Genomic DNA, 18,748 nt, shown 5'->3' on the forward strand with positions numbered 1-18,748 from the left:
GCGGCATGTGGGATCTTCCCGGACCGGGGCACGAACCCGTGTCCCCTGCATCGGCAGGCGGACTCTCAACCACTGCGCCACCAGGGAAGCCCCAGAGTTTCATTTTTTTAAATGGGGCCTGTGTAACTTTCCTCCACTCCTGTTCTCCTGTTCTCCTGTTCCAGGAGTGTGGCAGGGCTGCCTGCGTTACCTTTTATAGGAAAGGTCACCCTGAGGTCCAAAGCCGGCGGTCACTGACCCATCGACAATGTTCCTTGAGGTCCGATGACGGCACTGGCAAATCTGGTGGGGTGTATCAGGGTTTGAAAACAAGGATAGGAAGTATTTTGAATATTCAGGTGATTACAGCTGAGACACTGGGGAAATGCAAGCTACCGAACTGGTTTCCCCGGCGCACGTGTGAGGGCTGCTTGCACAACCGAATGGAAACAGCAGAGCCTACTGGCTCCACGGAGACAAAGTGGTGATGGGAGATCAGGTGGGGATCGCCGGGCCCAAGATGCAGTTTATACTGATTTTCGCTTTCCAGATAAAAGTACCTACAACTTGAAATCAGGGCTGGAATAAATCTGTGATGTTCAGCTAAATGAGAGTTTGTTTTGTTTTTAAGATACAGAGGCATGAAGAGATGAACTGTTTGGATTTGGACTTCAGGAGGAGCTCAGCCTGGCACCCTGTGGAGACATCTTTGAAGCATTTCAGAGAGGGACCAATATTCTTAAATTTATTCCCGAAACACTCAGGCTGACGCACACAGGTAAATCGATAGGATGTCTCAGGCATCCTATGGTGTTGACGATGCACAAAATCGATAGGAGTTATGACGGCTTTCAGGTGATCTGGGTAAACTCGCCAAGGGTTTTGACTGATTTGTTCAAAATGAGAGACAAATCGGGTATACCACAGAAACTGTCCAGAAAATGAGGACAGTGGACATGAGGCAAGGGAACCTGTATCGTGTCTTTTATTTTACGTATATTATAGTGTTTGGGGATCTTAAAAAACTTGCTGGCTGGGAAAGACGGGCTGGCCATTTTTTAGGGATAGCAAAGGGCCCAGCTGAAGCACGCCTGTGATGTGCAAACTAGCTGATCCAGAGCCAGGCCTCCTGTCTGGCCTGTGCACCCCCAGGAGGCACTAGTCCTCTGCCTTAATCAGCCCAGGGCAAAGGCACCAGGCAACCAAGGGCCACCCCTATAGCTCAGAGGCCACTGAAATGATTCACACTAGGCAGTCCTAAGCTGTTCACCTTGCCCTGCCTTTCCTGCAGAAATCCCAGCAAAGGCCGTGGCCTCAGCTCCCCCCCGCTCACTTGTCTTTTGCCTCCTGACCGCCCTGGTGCTTCCCCACATGGCCCTGCTGGCGAGCTGCCTCCCATTCTGAGAAGCTGCAAGTATAATAAGCTTGGTTTTCCTGAGCCTCTCCTGTGTTTTCTCTTGTGGCTGCCACCTGACTGACATCCCATTCAAGAACAGGGAACAGAGCCCACCCGTGTAAGAGCCACGTGTTAAACACCGATTACAGGCCAGGTCCTGGGAGGCACCCAGGTACAGCGTTTAACTGAACCCTCCCTGCTCCAGAGTCACTCCCATCAAGGTGGGACGAGCCCAGGGGGGCAGCCCTCTCCTCTCCTTTCTGTCTTCACCCCTCCTTCCCCCCCCCCCCCCCGGCCACTGGCAACCTCTATTCTACTTTCCTCTATTCATGTCTCCATGAATTTCCCCACCGAGTGCATACAGAGGGTCAGTATTTCACCGAAGGCATCAGAAGAGACGGGCTCTTTTATTCCAAATATTGAATGAACGGTTCACAGCGTTAAGGGTTTCGTTTTTTTGTTTACTGAGTAGAAAATAACATGCTTGATATCACACAGTAGGAAATCAGCATCTTAATAACTTACCAAAAACTATTTAAAATTCACACACCTGATTTTCAGGGAAGTCTGTCATTCGTCTCATTTGTTACAATATATCCTAGCTTTGCATCCAGCACGATGCAATGCAGTATTACAGTGATTTTTATCATTGTACCAGCATACACAAATACAGATCAAGCGTTGTAAATAAAATATATTTAAAGTGGCGATCCAAACCTAAAATGGAAAAGGGACTCCTCTTTGAAGGTGTAATCATTTTCTCCAATGTACCTGGGACATATACTTTTCTTCATCGCGTGTGATCAATGTTTGATGACTTGTCGCGATGGAGGGCTTCGTTTCCATCGGGCAACTCTGAAATGCGTGGCCCAAACACAGCATCCTAGCACGTGGCTTTGGGGTCACTGAGTTACGGCTGTGTGAACACAGATAAACAAGCTCGCACATGAGTGAGCGCTGCCCGGGCACAAATCCCGCTTTCCGAAGCCACAAGGCAGGTGTGAATGTCACTGCCTCTCCAGGGGTCACACTCTGAACCTGACACAGACCCGAGTGCGACTTTCTGGAAGGCGTGCTCTGTTTCAGAGGGCAGTGGCGTGGAAGCTTAGGGTGCATCAAAATTGGGGGGTCCAAAGTTGCATGCTCTTGCGAGAGGACTACCGCTGGTCGCCTTCTACTTAGTTCAGAGCAGTTAAAGTTCACCCCAGAATACCCTCGTGACAGAAAGAATGAATGTAGCCTCTGAAGGTCACTAATGGCTAGCCCAGGTTAAGGCAGGTCTATTTTAAATCATTTTTAATGCCTCCAAAAGGTCATCTGCACATGCGGTGTGTGCTGCTCCGCGAATCTGCGACCAGCTACGCACGGGTGTTTGCGTTTCTCTGGGTGGCCATGCGAACCGCTCGGGAAAGGCGTTCGCTGCCAGCAGAGCCCACCGGCGACAGGGGAGGCAACACCTCTGGGTTTTCTTTCACAGAAAGAGTAAAACTGCATTCAACTGTTTCACTGTTTGCCTCCATGACTCTAACCATGCGATTTAAATAGGAGAGCATCTCAACCACTGGAGGAAAACGCTCTTTAAAAAAATAAGAGCTCGAAAAGCGAAATCTTTTTACCAAAATAATTCTTTCACTTTTCAAATTATTCTCTTCTCCACAGGCCAATTTAACAAACAAGTCAAAGAATCGTCTTCTACCGGCTTGACGAATGTCACTCAAATGACTACTTATCCACTTGCCCTTAAATCTGAGTGGGAGAAGCTAAGGGAAATAAAAAGTATGACTCATAAATTCCAAAAGAAGGTCAGTGTTGTGAGAATTACAGAATAAGGCTCTTTGGATGGTCTAACACGTATATCTTTTTAACGTATTACTGACAGTTATAATAGAAAGAACATGGCTAAAATGCTTCTAGCAGTAACGCAATCAGAGTAAGGTAATAAATAACACTATCTACAAAGAATATAATTTAAATTCTTCAAACTATTTTCTCAAAACCAACCAGTTTCTGTTGAGAGCTCCCAAAAGAAACTGACACCATCACCGCTTGGCACGAGCTCTGCGCGAGCCCACGTTTTCAGCAGCGCGTTGCCACACAGGTTGCCGGCAGAGTGTCGAACTGATTCGAAATACTGCCCTAATAATATTTCCTATAATCTGAACTTAAGGCATCGCAGAGTTACAGGGAGCTGGAAAAAGCACATTCTAAATAAAACGTCTGCCACGGGTGCGTTAAGGCATAAATATTCCAGCCTTGTGCCACAAAAATAGGGGAAAAGATGCCAGTTATATAGGTTACTAGCTTTAACCAGAGGAATTAAAACCATCAGACCAGTCGGCAAACACAAGGGGACATCCGCAAGGTCAAGGCCCAGAACGGTGGGGTTTGGAGTCCCTTCCGAGACCTCAGATTCAGGTCACGGGACCCTGCACAGCCCTCCGCGTGGCACAAATGTGTCCCCCACTCTCCCAGAAGTCGTGCACACCCGGTGCCCCTCCTTGCATCCCGTCATCCCAGGGACCCCCGCTTCACAGCCCATCTTGCATACTAACCGCTCCCAGCCTGCAGCAGGCTGGGGAGGGCAGCGCTGCCACGGGCTTGAAGCTTCAACCGGGCATGGTCTCCCCACCAGGGACGCACCCGACGCCCCGTCTAGGACGTACACATCACTTAGAAATGTCAACCCCGGCCAGGGGGACCGGGAGAGAAATGCTCCTCTGCTCTTAAGCAAATGACTGCAGGTTCCCAAACCTATCCTTTAATGGGGGCGCCTGATCTCCACAGGATGTCGGGAGGTGGCCCGGAACGTACTATGCTGATGCAGAATGAACGTCCTGGTTTTCAAAGGGTGGCGGTGGTTCTCTCCAAAAGGTGAAGTTACTGAACGTATCTGAACAGGGAAAGTCTGAAGAATGGCTCCTTTTCAGCAAGGGGAAAACGTGGTCGACCACCTCGCAGAGTCTCACATACCTGGGAGGAAGATGGACAACGTCACCGCCTGGGAGGGACACTCGGCCACGCGGGACACCAGCACGTACCCCCCGAGCGGTGCCCGGGAGTCAGGAGGGATCCAGGACCCCCAGGAATGGACCATGTGCTTAACACGAGGGAGGCTGTTCTAGAATAATCCCTCACTAATTAACGGGAAACCAGAGAGTCTGCCAAGGAGGGGAGTCGGAGACGGCCTCATGGGCGAGGCGGGTGTGACCTGACTTCACTCAAAGGAGCAGAAGCAAGACAGCATGACAGACGTACAGCCGCCCACCTTGGGGGCAGTGGAGACAAGAATCGCAGAGAAGGCACATCTTCGGAGCGTCACCCAGAGGCTGCCTCACTGTACAATGAAAGGGCGCTGGGCCCTGGGGTTAGGAGACTCCGATCTGACCTTCAGCTCTGCCATTTATGGGCTGTGCCACCCCCGACAAGTGGCTTCATCTCTCTAAGCCACGATTCCCTCAACAGTAAAGGGAGAAAATGAAAACTGTGCACAGTGCTCACGTGAGAATTAAATTAGATAACGTATGCCACGGTAAAATAATGTGAGCCGACGCTCCGTAAATGTATTCAACAATAAATCATGAACACTACAAAATAATTCGCCCTGGCTAATTGTCAGCCTCGGGAAAAAAAGCCATAGTTGGCATGAGGGTCAAGAGACCTGGGTCAAGACTCCCGCCTTACTGCTGTGGAACCCTGGGCAGGTGTCTTGCCCTCTCTGTGCCTCAGGTCCTTATGAATATGGCCCTGGACCTGATCAGTGTTTCTCAACGCTCCCTGCAAGACTCTCTCACTCTGTTTTCTGTGTATTCCCAAGAAGATGTTGCGTATTAGTTTCTGTGGCCTAGAACTACCAAAAGAAAGTTGCTCTACTGAATATGCATTCTCAGACCTCCAGGCACCTCCAACCAGAAACTGTGACAAGCCCAGGCCTCCCTGCGTATCCTCGGAGTCCTCCCTGACAGCCACCGGTCCCTCTCCAGCTCTAATTTGCTAAGAACCAAAAAGGCTTTTGAAATCCAAACTCAAGGAATTAGCATGTTCTGAGGCATAAAATAACTTTTAAATAAGGATGAATGTGTGTGTATTTAATAAAGGACCTCCAAAGAACTTATGAGAAACACTGTGCTTGCACAAAATGGGGAAAATCTCTCTTAATAAGCAAGAATCGTCCTTCCTAGGGATGAAAACAAAATTTTAAAATACCTTCTGGCTTGGAGACCTGTTTGAGTTTTGTGGCTCTGGAAGGGGGCCCCTCCCTGCAGGGGGCAGTTCATGGCTCATCATCAGGGTTCGGGGGCACCAGATCCAAACCCGCTCCGTCTGTGCCTCTCTCGGACCAACCCTCCACGCACGGGGCTCCTTCAGAGCAGGCAGAGCTCACGCACTGCTGGCCATAAATGCCAAGAAGAAAAGCACTGAAGTGCCCCATCGGCGTGGGCCCCTGACTTCTCCGAGACAATGTCCCCGCTTCCAAGGGGCAAGCACCCACTTGGCTCTGAAATGGTGGTACCGAGTTTGGTGCCACCAGAGAAAAGTGTGTGCTTAAACTGGGGAAGGAGAGCCTCTCTCCCACAGGGAGGATCACATCTCCCGGTCTAGGCAGAAGAAGACACCATTCCTTGGCGATAAATAAAGTTTCCTCCCCCAGGGCGTGGGCAAAGCGTGCATTTTCACCCCAGCGTCTCAGCCAACGGGATAACCTCAGAGGCCTCCCGGGCAGACCTTCGTAGATGCTGGCATCGCCCTTTCAACACCCCTTATGACAAGACGTGCCACTGGGCTGCTGCCTGGGCAGAAACCTTTCTCACTTCAGGGCAGTGTGCCATCAGCTGAGAGTTCTTTTGACCCTAAACGGAAATCCGCTCTCCTCGAGACCGAGGAAACGCTTTCACGTGGGGAACGACGGAGAAGAGAGAACTGAGACGTTATCAGGGCGGCCGCTCAGAACTCAGGAGAGGGAGAAACCGTAAGGAGAGGGGTGTGGAAGAAAGAGTCCCTGCTGTCGTTCTGCCCATCAGGCAGCACCGGCACGGCCTCCCCTTGTGAAGGATACAGGTGGGTCCTGGCTCCCCCGCTCCCCTCTCGCCCCACATACCCTGGGAACTGCTTACTTAGGTCCTGGCCTGGCTATGGGGGAGGGAGGCTTGGGGAGGCAGACCCCAGGGCGCCCTCTAGCCTGGAACTATCCTGTTTAAGCTGGATTAGACTCCCAATGGGTAAAAGGATCATCTTGAAAGTGAAAATCTGCCCTAGGGGAACCCAGATCTCTACCAAACAAAAAGACCAATCCCTGGGTTTCCCTGGTGGCGCAGTGGTTGAGAGTCCGCCTGCCGATGCAGGGGACACGGGTTCGTGCCCTGGTCCGGGAATATCCCACATGCTGCGGAGCGGCCGGGCCCGTGAGCCATGGCCGCTGAGCCTGTGCGTCCGGAGCCTGTGCTCCGCAACGGGAGAGGCCACAACAGTGAGGGGCCCGCGTACTACAAACAAAACAAAACAAAACAAAACAAAACAAAACAAAAAAAACAAAAAAACAAAACAACAAAACAAAACAAAAAAAACCAATCCCTGGGAAGCCGCTAGACCCAAACTCCCCCAGTCCAACTCCACATAAGGAGGGCCCCAGCAGGCCCACTGGGGTCGCTCAGGCCAGAGGCCGTTCTCCAGGTCTGCAGGGACCAGGCCAACAGGGGTACGGCCTCTGAAACGGACAAGGCAGGACGACACCTGTCTGCCCGACATCACCCAGTGGGCAAAGCTGAGGAAACACTCTCCACTCTAAGAAGTCAGGAACCCAGAGAGAGACATATCCAAGTCAAGGGAGATTCCCGGCCAGCCAGGAGGCCTCACTGCAAACAGTAACCCAGTTCAGCCCACGGCCTCGGGGAGAATGCGCTTCGGCCAAAAATACGAGAATTCTTACCGTCACATAGCCATGTTTCTGGTGAGAATATTATTACGGGTCAGTAATGTGAAGGGCTACATAGGTTCTTCATCTTTAAATATATCTTCTCATGATATTTTCATCTGGCTATATTTCTAATTCGCATTCTAGGCTTTCAAAACGAATTCGGCAAATGTAAGCCAGTAGTTTTCAAATTCATGCCATTCCACTCTGCAGCAGCATCTAACCACTCGTTTAAATTTTCGACCCGGTGGGGATCTGATTTGATAATGCAGGCTGTCCAAAAGTTAGGTTCTGGACAAAATCCGAGACATTAACATATGTTTTCCTTGTAGGAATTAAAGATTAAAATATAGGCACCGAAGGATTAAAAAGGTATACTGTTGACTGTGAAACACCACTCCAAGGTCAAGATGATGACAACAGGTAATGACACAGCGATGACAGCAAGGGTGCACAATACTCACGAGGAGACGTTGGTCTTCGCGTGCTCCTGCACCAGCTCTCCTTTGGGATTGACGGTGAATATCCTGTTCAGAGACACTCCCACTTGCTTGTACGAGTACACATCCTATATTTGGTAAAGTGTTAATGAGAAGAAAAGAGTTCATCGTAAATACGAATATTTCAGATTTGATACAAATACAGGCAGACCGCAGAGTTACTGCGGGTTCAGTTCCAGACACCACGACAAAGCAAATAAAGCCAATCATACGAATGTTTTGGTGTGCTGGTGTATATAAAAGTTATGTTTACACTACACTGTACTCTATTAAGTACGCAACAACTTTATGTCTAGAAAAAGTGCATACAAAAAACACTTTAGGGCTTCCCTGGTGGCGCAGTGCTTGACAGTCCGCCTGCCGATACAGGGGACGCGGGTTCGTGCCCCGGTCCGGGAAGATCCCACGTGCCGTGGAGCGGCTGGGCCCGTGAGCCATGGCCGTCTGAGCCTGCGCGTCCGGAGCCTGTGCTCTGCAACGGGAGAGGCCACGACGGTGAGAGGCCCGCGTACCGCAAAAAAAAAAAAAAAAAAAAGTTTAAAGAAACACTTTATTGCTGAAAATGCTAACCCTTATCTGAGTCTTCAGCGAGCCCTAGCAGTCACATCAAAGATCACTGATCCCAGATCACCGTAATGTATAAAATCATGAAAAAGCTTGAAATATCACAAGAATTACCAAAATGTGACACAGAGACAGGAAGTGAGCAAATGCTGTTGGAAGAATGGTGCCGACAGACTTGCTCGATGCCACAAACTTTCAATTTGTAAAAAAAAAAAAGCAATATTTGCAGAGTGTAACAAATCGAAGTGCAATAAAACGAGGTCTGCCTGTGTTATAAAACTTTCATTAAACTCGAATAATACCTCCAAGTAGTGTAGAGAAAGAATGTCTCTGGATGTGAAACTAGTAAGTAAGTTGTCCTCTCTGGGCCTCAGTTCACCCCTCTATACAAGAACTGAGTTAAAAAGTAAACCACCTCCTACATGCCCTGCAATTCTAACATTCCTTAAGGTTACTCTGTGACCCATTTTCTGGGGCATGAGTTTCAAAAGCAGAATTTTCTGACTGGGAAGTAAGTACCCAACTACATTCTCCAGAATGCTGACCTTTCTAGCAAATTTGGGAAGTACGCACAAAATCTCAAAGTATTACTTTTACCATAGGAAATAACAGTCTTAAAACTTGCGACACTGAATTCACCTTTGTGCTTTGTGGTCCCATTCCGGTAGAAAGGGTCTAATTCTATTTAATGTTCTTGTTTTACTCACTTAGCAAGCAATTTGGAATTTAAAGTTTCTAGTTTCAAACTGAAACCCACAAGCCCACCTTCTAAGAAAACTAGAGGCCACGAAAGAATGACGATCTCCTTGCCCTTAGATGTAGGCAAGCGGCTCTTTAGCAGTTATTTCTAGTAGTAGGAGAATCTGGCTTCACATGGGAGTCTAGGCTGGCCTTTCAGATGACAGACAGTAATTTCAAGAACTCGTATATACCCAACTACTACTTACAGCGGGTCGGTTTCCAAAAGCAGCATAAAAGGGTTCTGTATTTGGAGAAAACAAGTTTTTGATGTCTGTCAAACACTGGACTTTAAACTTCTCTGGCTTCTTTTCGATCACTTCTCTGTTAAAACAAATAAATAACGGCTCAGCACGAGAGCATCAGCTTCATTAGCATCAACCTACTTTTAACCGTCAAAGGTGCTGGGATACTAAGAGCGCTTTCTTTCGTATCTTCAGAAGTTAAATATGCGTAAGTCGGTTAAGCCATCCCAGAGAAGCGCTAGACAGAAAGTGAATCCGTACTTTCAAGTCTTCCCACAAGGAAAACACCCCAGACAAGTGATTTTGACAAAGACCTCCACCAGTCATCCAAGGAACAAAGAATTCCAGGGCACAGAGGAAGAGAAAACCTCTCCAGACTCACTTCACGAGGCCAGCATGACCTCAAAAACTAAACCGAAAGAGGTAGTAAAGTATGGGGAAAGTGTGGGCCAATCTCACTTGGGAACACCAGTGCAAAAATTCTAAATGAGTTAAAAACGAATGGATCAAGAAGATGCGGCACATATACACACAATGGAATATTACTCAGCCATAAAAAGAAACGAAATTGAGCTATTTGTAATGAGGTGGATGGACCTAGAATCTGTCATACAGAGTGAAGTAAGTCAGAAAGAGAAAGACAAATACCGTATGCTAACACATATATATGGAATTTAGGGAAAAAAATGTCACGAAGAACCTAGGGGTAAGACAGGAATAAAGACACAGACCTACTGGAGAACGACTTGAGGATATGGGGGGGGGAGGGGTAAGCTGGGACAAAGTGAGAGAGAGGCATGGACATGTATACACTAACAAACGTAAGGTAGATAGCTAGTGGGAAGCAGCCGCATAGCACAGCGAGATCAGCTCAGTGCTTTATGACCGCCTGGAGGGGTGGGATAGGGAGGGTGGGAGGGAGGGAGACACAAGAGGGAAGAGATATGGGAACATATGTATATGTATAACTGATTCACTTTGTTATAAAGCAGAAACTAACACACCACTGTAAAGCAATTATACCCCAATAGAGATGTTAAAAAAAAAAAAACTTTATTGCAATATATTAGCGAAGACCTAAATAAATGAAGAAATATACCATACAATTGAATTGGAATATTCAATATTATGAGATATCAATTCTCCATTGGTCTACAGATTCACTGTCATTTCAGTTAAACTCTCACCAGGTTGCTGTCTGCATGTTTTTATAGAATGTGACTCAAATTGCTATAGGGAGGAACGAAGGCCAGAAACGGAGGCATACATTTACGGGCTTTCAATTTATGACCACAACAAGTCAAAGCAGAGAAGAAGGGCACTCTTTTCAGCAAATGGTGCTGAGACAACTGAATATCCATACAGGCAAAAAGAAAAAGAAAATGGACCCCTAGTGCACTCTATATACAAAAATCAATTCCTGGTGAATTACAGACCTCAATGTGAAAGGCAACACCTTTAGGTAAAATATAGGAGACTTTCCTCAGGCCCACAGTCAGGGAAGGCTTTGTCAACACACAGAGAGAACAAAACTACCGGGGAAATGATCTGTTCAACTAAAGGCAACTCAGATTTATGTTCTTCAAAAGCCATAAACTGGGGAAAGGTATTTGTAGCGCTCGTAACAAAGGCTACGTGTGCACAGTCTATAACACTCTTACAAATCAAAAGGAAGATAAGGGAAAGACGTGAACAGACACTTCACAGAAGATGAAGCCCACACGGCCAATAAACGCGTGAAAAGAGACATTTCTTACCCACCAGAGTAGCAAAAATGTAAACGGCTGACAACACATAGGTAAGAAAGTAGAGCCGATGGAAGGAACACTTCGCACTGTTTGCTTCTGGTGTACAAACTGGTTCAACTACTTTGGACAACAGTTTGCAACGGCCAAAGAAGACCACACATGTGCATGCTCTGTGGCCCAGCAATCCTGCTCCTGGGGGTATACCCTGGAGTACACTGCACAGGTGCCCCCAGAGGACACACACAGGCAGCACTGCACCTGAGAGCAGAAAACCGCAAGTGGCTCAAGCACCCACCAACAGCAGAAAAGATAAGCGGGCTGTGGTGGAGTCTAACAACGGGACCTACACAGAAGCAAAGAGGAGCCAGTTACAGCGACTCTCAACAATCCTGGGAACGTCACGTTGAGCAGTAAAAGTGAGTTCCGGAAGAACATATGATTCATTTACATAAAGTTCACAAATGTGCACAATTCAACATACTGGTTAGGATCACACATACACGTGCTAACTATTTAGAGGAGCAGGGAATGACTAACGCAAAATCCAGGGATAGCAGTTACTATTACGGCTCGGAGGGTGGAGTGAGAGCACATCCTCTCGCTTTATCTCGGTCGTGGGCAGGCTGGTGTTCACTGTCTGATTATTGGATGATCTCAAGGGTCCCTTTCAGCTTGCGTATATTACAGAGATACTGCATATTTATCTATCTATCTATCTATCTATCTATCTATCGACAGATGCCTTGAATATATTTTTTAAACTATTCTTCCGTGCCTCAACAAATCGTAATTTAGATGATGCTAATGCTGATGAGCCCCAAACTGAGTGTCAGAAGGCCCAGGGGCTGGTCCTGGCTCTGCATGGACTTCTATGGACTCCAGAACCCTCCTTAGCACTAAAAGGGCCTTACAGTCTACATCTCAGGACTCTTATACAGAGACACATGAGTGACTGTATGATTATAAGTCTCAAACTTCAATCCACTGCTTTGAGAGCAGCTCGGGACACTGCCCTGGGCCCCCAGCTCCAGGGAGGCCGCTGCTTTCCTGTCCCCCACCAGGAGGCCAGACTTAGTTTGGCTTGGCTGCCCTGAATGCGGGCATGAAAGGGAAGGGGAGAGGGTCATCAGAAATGGGCTGGTGTTCAACACCCACTTATGATAAAAACTCTCCAGAAAGTAGGCATAGAGGGAGCTTACCTCAACATAATAAAGGCCATATATGACAAACCCATAGCCAACAGCGTTCTCAATGGTGAAAAACTGAAACCATTTCCTCTAAAATCAGGAACAAGACAAGGATGCCCACTCTCACCACTGTTATTCAAGAGAGTTTTGGAAGTTTTAGCCACAGCAATCAGAGAATAAAAAGAAATAAAAGGAATTCAAATCGGAAAAGAAGAGGTAAAGCTGTCACTGTTTGCAGATGATGTGATACTATACACAGAGAATCCTAAAGATGCTACCAGAAAACTACTAGAGCTAATCAATGAATTTGGTAAAGTTGCGGGATACAAAATTAATGCACAGAAATCTCTTGCATTCCTAGACACTAATGATGAAAAATCTGAAAGGGAAATTAAGGAAACACCTCCATTTACCACTGAAACAAAAAGAATAAAATACCTAGGAATAAACCTACCCAAGGAGACAGAAGACCTGTATGCAGGAAACTATAAGACACTGATGATAGAAATTAAAGATGATACAAACAGATGGAGAGATAAACCATGTTCTTGGATTGGAAGAATCAACCTTGACAAAATGACTATACTACCCAAAGCAATCTACAGATTCAATGCAATCCCTATGAAACCACCAATGGCATTTTTACAGAACTGGAACAAAAATTTTCACAATTTGTATGGAAACACAAAAGACCCCAAAGAGCCAAAGCAATCTTGAGAAAGAAAAACGGAGCTGGAGGAATTAGGCTCCCGGAATTCAGACTATACTACAAAGCTACAGTAATCAAGACAGTATGGTACTGGCACAAAAAAACAGAAATATACATCAATGGAACAGGATGGAAAGCCCAGAGATAGACCCACACACATATGGTCACCTTATCTTTGATAAAGGAGGCAAGAATATACAATGGAGAAAAGACAGCCTCTTCAATAAGTGGTTCTGGGAAAACTGGACAGCTACATGTAAAAGAATGAAATGAGAACACTCCCTAACACCATACACAAAAATAAGCTCAAAATGGATTAAAGACCTAAATGTAAGGCCAGACACTATCAAACTTTTAGAGGAAAACATAGGCAGAAAGAACACTCTATGACATAAATCACAGCAAGATCCTTTTAGACCCACCTCCTAGAGGAGAAACGGAAATAAAAACAAAAACAAACAAATGGGACCTAATGAAATTTAAAAGCTTTTGCACAGCAAAGGAAACCATAAACAAGACAAGAAGACAACCCTCAGAATGGGAGAAGATATTTGCAAACAAAGCAACTGACAAAGGATTAATCTCCAAAATATACAAGCGGCTCGTGCAGCTCAATATCATAAAAACAAAAAACCCAATCCAAAAATGGGCAGAAGACCTAAACAAACATTTCTCCGAAGAAGATATACAGATAGCCAACAAACACATGCAAGGATGCTCAACATCACTAATCATTAGAGAAATGCAAATCCAAACTACAATGAGGTATTACCTCACACCAGGCAGGATGGTCATCATCAAAAAATCTACAAACAATAAATGCTGGAGAGGGTGTGGAGAAAAGGGAACCCTCCTGCACTGTTGGTGGGAATGCAAATTGATACAGTCACTGTGGAGAACAGTATGGAGGTTCCTTAAAGAACTAAAAATAGAACTACCATACAACCCAGCAATCCTACTACTGGGCATATACCCTGAGAAAACCATAATTCAAAAAGAGTCATGTACCACAATGTTCACTGCAGCACTATCTACAATAGTCAGGACACGGAAGCAACCTAAGTGTCCATCGACAGATGATGTGTGCTAACACATATGTATGGAATTAAAAAAAAAGCTTCTGATGAACCTAAGGTCAGGACAGGAATAAAGACGCAGACGTAGAGAATGGACTCGAGGACACGGGGACAGGGAAGGGTAAGCTGCGACCAAGTAAGGGCGTAGCACGGACATATGTATGCTACCAAATGTAAAATAGACAGCTAGTGGGAAGCAGCTGAATCACAAGGGGAGATCAGCTCAGTGCTCTGTGACCAACTAGAGGGGTGGGATAGGGAGGGTGGGAGGGAGGGAGACGCAAGAAGGAGGGCATATGGGGATATATGTATACGTATAGCTGATTCACTTGGTTATACAGCAGAAACTAACAGACCATTGTAAAGCAATTACAGTCCCATAAAGATGTTAAAAATAAATATATAAATATTTTTAAAAATAACCAATGAAAGAAAAGAACTGGGCTGGTGGTCTATAAAAATAAACGGTGTGACCAGGACTCCTCGTTAAGGGAGGTCTCAGGCCAGGCAGGTGGTGATGGTGGCTGGTAGAGGGGCCACTGGACCCAGCCGAGGTCCCCGATTGGACGGGGAAAGCACAGATAAGAGTCCCAGAGTCACTAAGACTCAGGCCAGCGATGCAGGGAGAGGGGCAGCTCCCCACGAAGGAGGGCAGCACGTGTTAAGGCTCAGAGCAGAGACCATCTCTCTGGACAACGGAGACAGCTCAGCACGACTGCATCCCAGAACCCGGAGAGAATGAGACGGGAGAGGAGGACAAGGCGGGTGGTGAAGAGCCCGTGATGCCGAGCTCGTGGCCTCGGGCTTTCTCCCGAGGGCCGTGATGAGCCAGCGAAGGATGCTGATGGGTGACGAGGCCAGACCCGCACTTGAGGCTGAATCTCCGGGGCCCAGCACGGAGCAGGGGTGTCGGCTGGGAGGACGAGTAAAGCAGCTATTCTGGCAAAACCTCTGGTGAGCGGGAGAGGGGTCCCGAGCCGGCCCAGCGGTGCGGGGTGGGGGGCGGGCAGGCTGAGCCCTCACCTGTGCAAGGCGGAGAAGAGGCTACTGGGGCTGAGGAGCAGCGGCCCCTGGGGCAGCACCGTGCCCCGCTCGTTGACCCAGTGCAGGTAGCCCCGCGTCATGTCCGCCATCCCGATGGCCCGTGCGGAGCAGTAGAGAAACTTGTACCCGTTTCTGGAAAAGAGACGAAACGTTCCCGCTTAACAGCATCACACGATGGAGCCATCTCGCGTGCACAAACCCTGATCTGTATGTTTCAGGAGGAAGGGCGCTGCTCTAATTCCCAAGCAAAAGGCCGCGTTCTATAAAATCTTAATGGAGAAAGAAGCCTGAACGCCTTTCCCTGCCGTTTGCTAAAGGACCCTCACGGCCTCACTCGGTTTAATCCTCACGGGAACCTTGTTCAGTAGGTGTCTTCCTCTCGCTTTACAGTTAGGGAAACTGAGGCCGGAGGCATCAAACTGTCCAACTTAGCTGCACCCGGACCATTCATACATCTCCATCTGGCTGTTCAGCTGTATCCTTTATAATACCCTGATAACATAGACCGGTGAATGCATTTCCCCAAGTCCTATGAGCCGTCATCAAACCTGGGGAGGGCATGTGGGAACCCTCACTTTGTAGCCGAGTCAGGCAGAAGTGTGGGTAAGCTGAGGACCTACCACTTACGACTGGTGTCTGAATTTGGGGCGGCCTTGCGGGAATGAGCCCTTAACCCGTGGGGTCTGCACTAACTAGGTAGTTGGTGTCAGAATTAAACTACTGGACACCCAGTTGGTGTCTGAAGAGAGCTTGGAAATTGTGAAATGTGTGAAACCCCCACACATCTGGTGTCGGAAGTGTCGCGAGTGAAGAAACAGATCACAGGAGGGTTCTTCTGTTAAACACAACTTTATTACTTCAGGAGAACTACATGTCCCTTTTTTCGAACTGCTGAAAATTTAGGAGTCCGAAATGAGATGTTGTGCTACAAATATAAAATATATGCCAGATTTCAAGGCCTTACTATAAAGACAGAATATGAGATACCACCCATTCAGAGTTTTGATATCGAGTACACGATTAAATGGTAGTATTTTAATATACTGGATTAAATACATGAAAAAAAATGTTTAACCCCCATCTGTATACTGATGTCTCTAAACTTTACATTCGTAGCCCAGACCCCTCTCTTAAGCTCCAGAGCAATACACTCAGCGGCACACCTCACATTACCCATCAGATACCCACGAGTAGTACCTCAAACGCTTCCAGGCACCCCTGGAAGCCCAGGGGTGGAGCCCACATCTCAGGGCCCCCCCCCCGGTTTCTATCCCCACCGCAACCCATCGGCAAGCCCGCTCAATCCCACCCGTAACACCATGAACCCCGTGCTGCCCCTCAGTCCCCCCGCCCCCGCCAGCAGGACCTCTGACCTCTATTCCTGCAACAGCATCAATCATCTCCCTGCCCCCTGCCGAGCCTCCACAGAGAAAGAAAACTTAATACTCAACTCTCCAAAGCCTTGCCAGTTCTCTCAGACATAATCCAAATTCCTCGCTGGGACCCGCAAAGCCACTGAGACCTGGTCCCCGCCTTTCTCTCCAGCCCCATCCTCTCCCTGGCACAGGGCTGGACACCAGGTGTCCTCACCGGTCCTCGCACTCGCCACACCCCTTCCTGAACCTGCCGTTCCTGCTGCCTGCACACTGTTCCCCTAGACCTCCGGGCTCACCTGCCCCCACACCTCATCGAGACCTGCTCAGACAACACCTCCTCGGCGGGCCCTCCCTCGTCCGCCTAGCTAATAAAACACACCCTCCCTCACCCTCACCCCAGGCACTAAGCCCTCGCTCTGCTTTTTTCCTCATGCACCCCCGGTCACTAATATTACACGGCAGCCCCTTGTTTGACTGTGTCTCATTAATCCATGAGGTCCCTGAGGGTGGGGACCTTGTCTCATTCCTCGCTGTTAACTCCAGCGCCAAAAACAGTGCTTGGCAAGTAGCAGACACTTTGTAAATCTTTGCTGATGGGTAAATACAAACTACCCGCTTCCTATCCGACCTACTGCTCCACCGTGAATACCTCGTGCTGGCCAAAGGACTTGTCTTGAGATTTGCCTAATAATATGTTCTTTAAAACCAAGAAACAGGAACGTGCTGGGACGAAGAGAATCTAGAAATACCAGGTTGTCTGGAATACAGGGATGCATCTGAGAATCAAGCAAGCATTTTAATGAAACATCTTTGTATCTGAGCTAATTAACGCAATCTTTTTTTTTAAAATCACTATTTCTGTATATAGCTCTTCACATCCAAGTCCTAAAAGCTGCCACCTGCAGGGATCTGAGACGCTAATTTTATTTAAGGCTTGGTTTGCAAATATGCTTCACGGCTTGCCCCCGCCACTGGCTGTCCTCACCACACAAGTGTTCTGCTTCAAAGGCCATTACTAAACGTAGCTGGAAAAGCAGCTCGAGGATGTCCTAACGGGAGAAATGCCTGTTGGTGGCAGCAGGGATCACCTCTCCAGAGCCTTCACTCCCGTGAAAGAAAGCTGTGTGAAATGCCAGTTGTTCCCATCAGTCACTCAGGTGGCAGAGAGTCACCAGAAAGCTTACTCTCAACGGTACCCCTCGTGGATAAGACCCGTCGCTCAGAAGGGCAGCCAGTAGCAGGATACAGCAGGCATACCCACCGGGCACTCCCGAGCCAGGCTGGGCTGGGCGTGCTCAGGGGCCCAGCACAGCCCTTCCCTGCAGGAGTAGAGTGTACTGCGGGACCAACTATAATGGAAACAGGACACGGGATGGAGCAAGGTGGCCACGAGGGACCCCAGGGCAGGAAGGACAGCCCTGCCTGAAGAGGTACCAGTGAACAGAGGTGCAACACACACACGTGGGTCACACTTATCCCTCCGACATCTCAGCAACTAGAACAGGGCTCTGGGGAAACGCCACAGACAAAAAGAAGGCATCATTCCATGGCCAGGCTTGGTACAAATGATTTTCTCCTTTCGTCCCAATCTCTACATCCCTCTTAGAGGCCTGGAGAGATACTGAAATAGGTTGGAAAGACTCCCTTTGGGTAACCTTCGACCTCTTCTACTTAACTTGCCAAGATAAGCTTCTATATTGGAGTTTCTCAATTACTAGTTGCCAATGACACGCCCCAGTCATGACAATCAAAGATGGCTCCAGACATCGCCACATACACCATGGGGGGCAAAACCGCCACTGAACGCCAATGATGTAGAGGAAAGGGAACTCAGTAGCCCTGTCTGCAGCCCTAGAGGAAGGGTACTCGCCTGCCACTTTAAGAAAGGAAAGCTCAGGGCCAAACTCAGGCTCCTTCTCAGCCCCGCCTCCACGGGCCCTGCTGTCTGGTGCCAGCCAACTTCCAGGTCACATAGGCCGGCGGCCCTCTGCACCGTGGACCCCCTGCACCGCGGGCCCCCTGCACCAGGGCCTCTGCACCACTGGCCCCCTGCGCCAGGGCCCCCTGCACCGCCGGCCCCCTGCACCGCGGGCCCCCTGCACCGCCAGCCCCCTTTCTGTGAGCGCTCCTCACCCCCACAAACCTGCCCATCTCTCAGCCCCTCCTCCCACTGCTACCTCCACCTGTGATGAGCCTTCCTCTCTTTCAAAACTCTGCTCATGGGCTTCCCTGGTGGCGCAGTGCTTGAGAGTCCGCCTGCCGATGCAGGAGACGCGGG

The 18,748-nt window shown here is 48.3% G+C and overlaps 1 protein-coding gene across 2 annotated transcripts in view; it reads right to left on the reverse strand.

The window, feature by feature from the left end:
* Window positions 1–4,177: 4,177 nt before the first annotated feature.
* The window catches only part of LPIN1 (lipin 1), a 129,595-nt gene continuing 115,024 nt past the window's right edge, over window positions 4,178–18,748 (reverse strand). Inside the window, exons 19-22 of one of the 2 annotated variants that reach the window (XM_007456904.1) lie at window positions 15,074–15,226; window positions 9,295–9,409; window positions 7,748–7,851; window positions 4,178–4,345 (exon numbers count right to left, since the gene is read on the reverse strand). In XM_007456904.1, the coding sequence (XP_007456966.1) occupies window positions 4,186–4,345; window positions 7,748–7,851; window positions 9,295–9,409; window positions 15,074–15,226 (532 nt within the window). In that variant the 3' untranslated portion in view covers window positions 4,178–4,185. The remainder of the gene's footprint in view (window positions 4,346–7,747; window positions 7,852–9,294; window positions 9,410–15,073; window positions 15,227–18,748) is intronic. The other variant, XM_007456905.1, reaches the window with a different exon arrangement.

This window comes from Lipotes vexillifer, unplaced genomic scaffold (genome assembly GCF_000442215.2).
Source record: "Lipotes vexillifer unplaced genomic scaffold, Lipotes_vexillifer_v1.1 scaffold390, whole genome shotgun sequence".
NCBI lineage: Eukaryota > Metazoa > Chordata > Mammalia > Artiodactyla > Lipotidae > Lipotes > Lipotes vexillifer.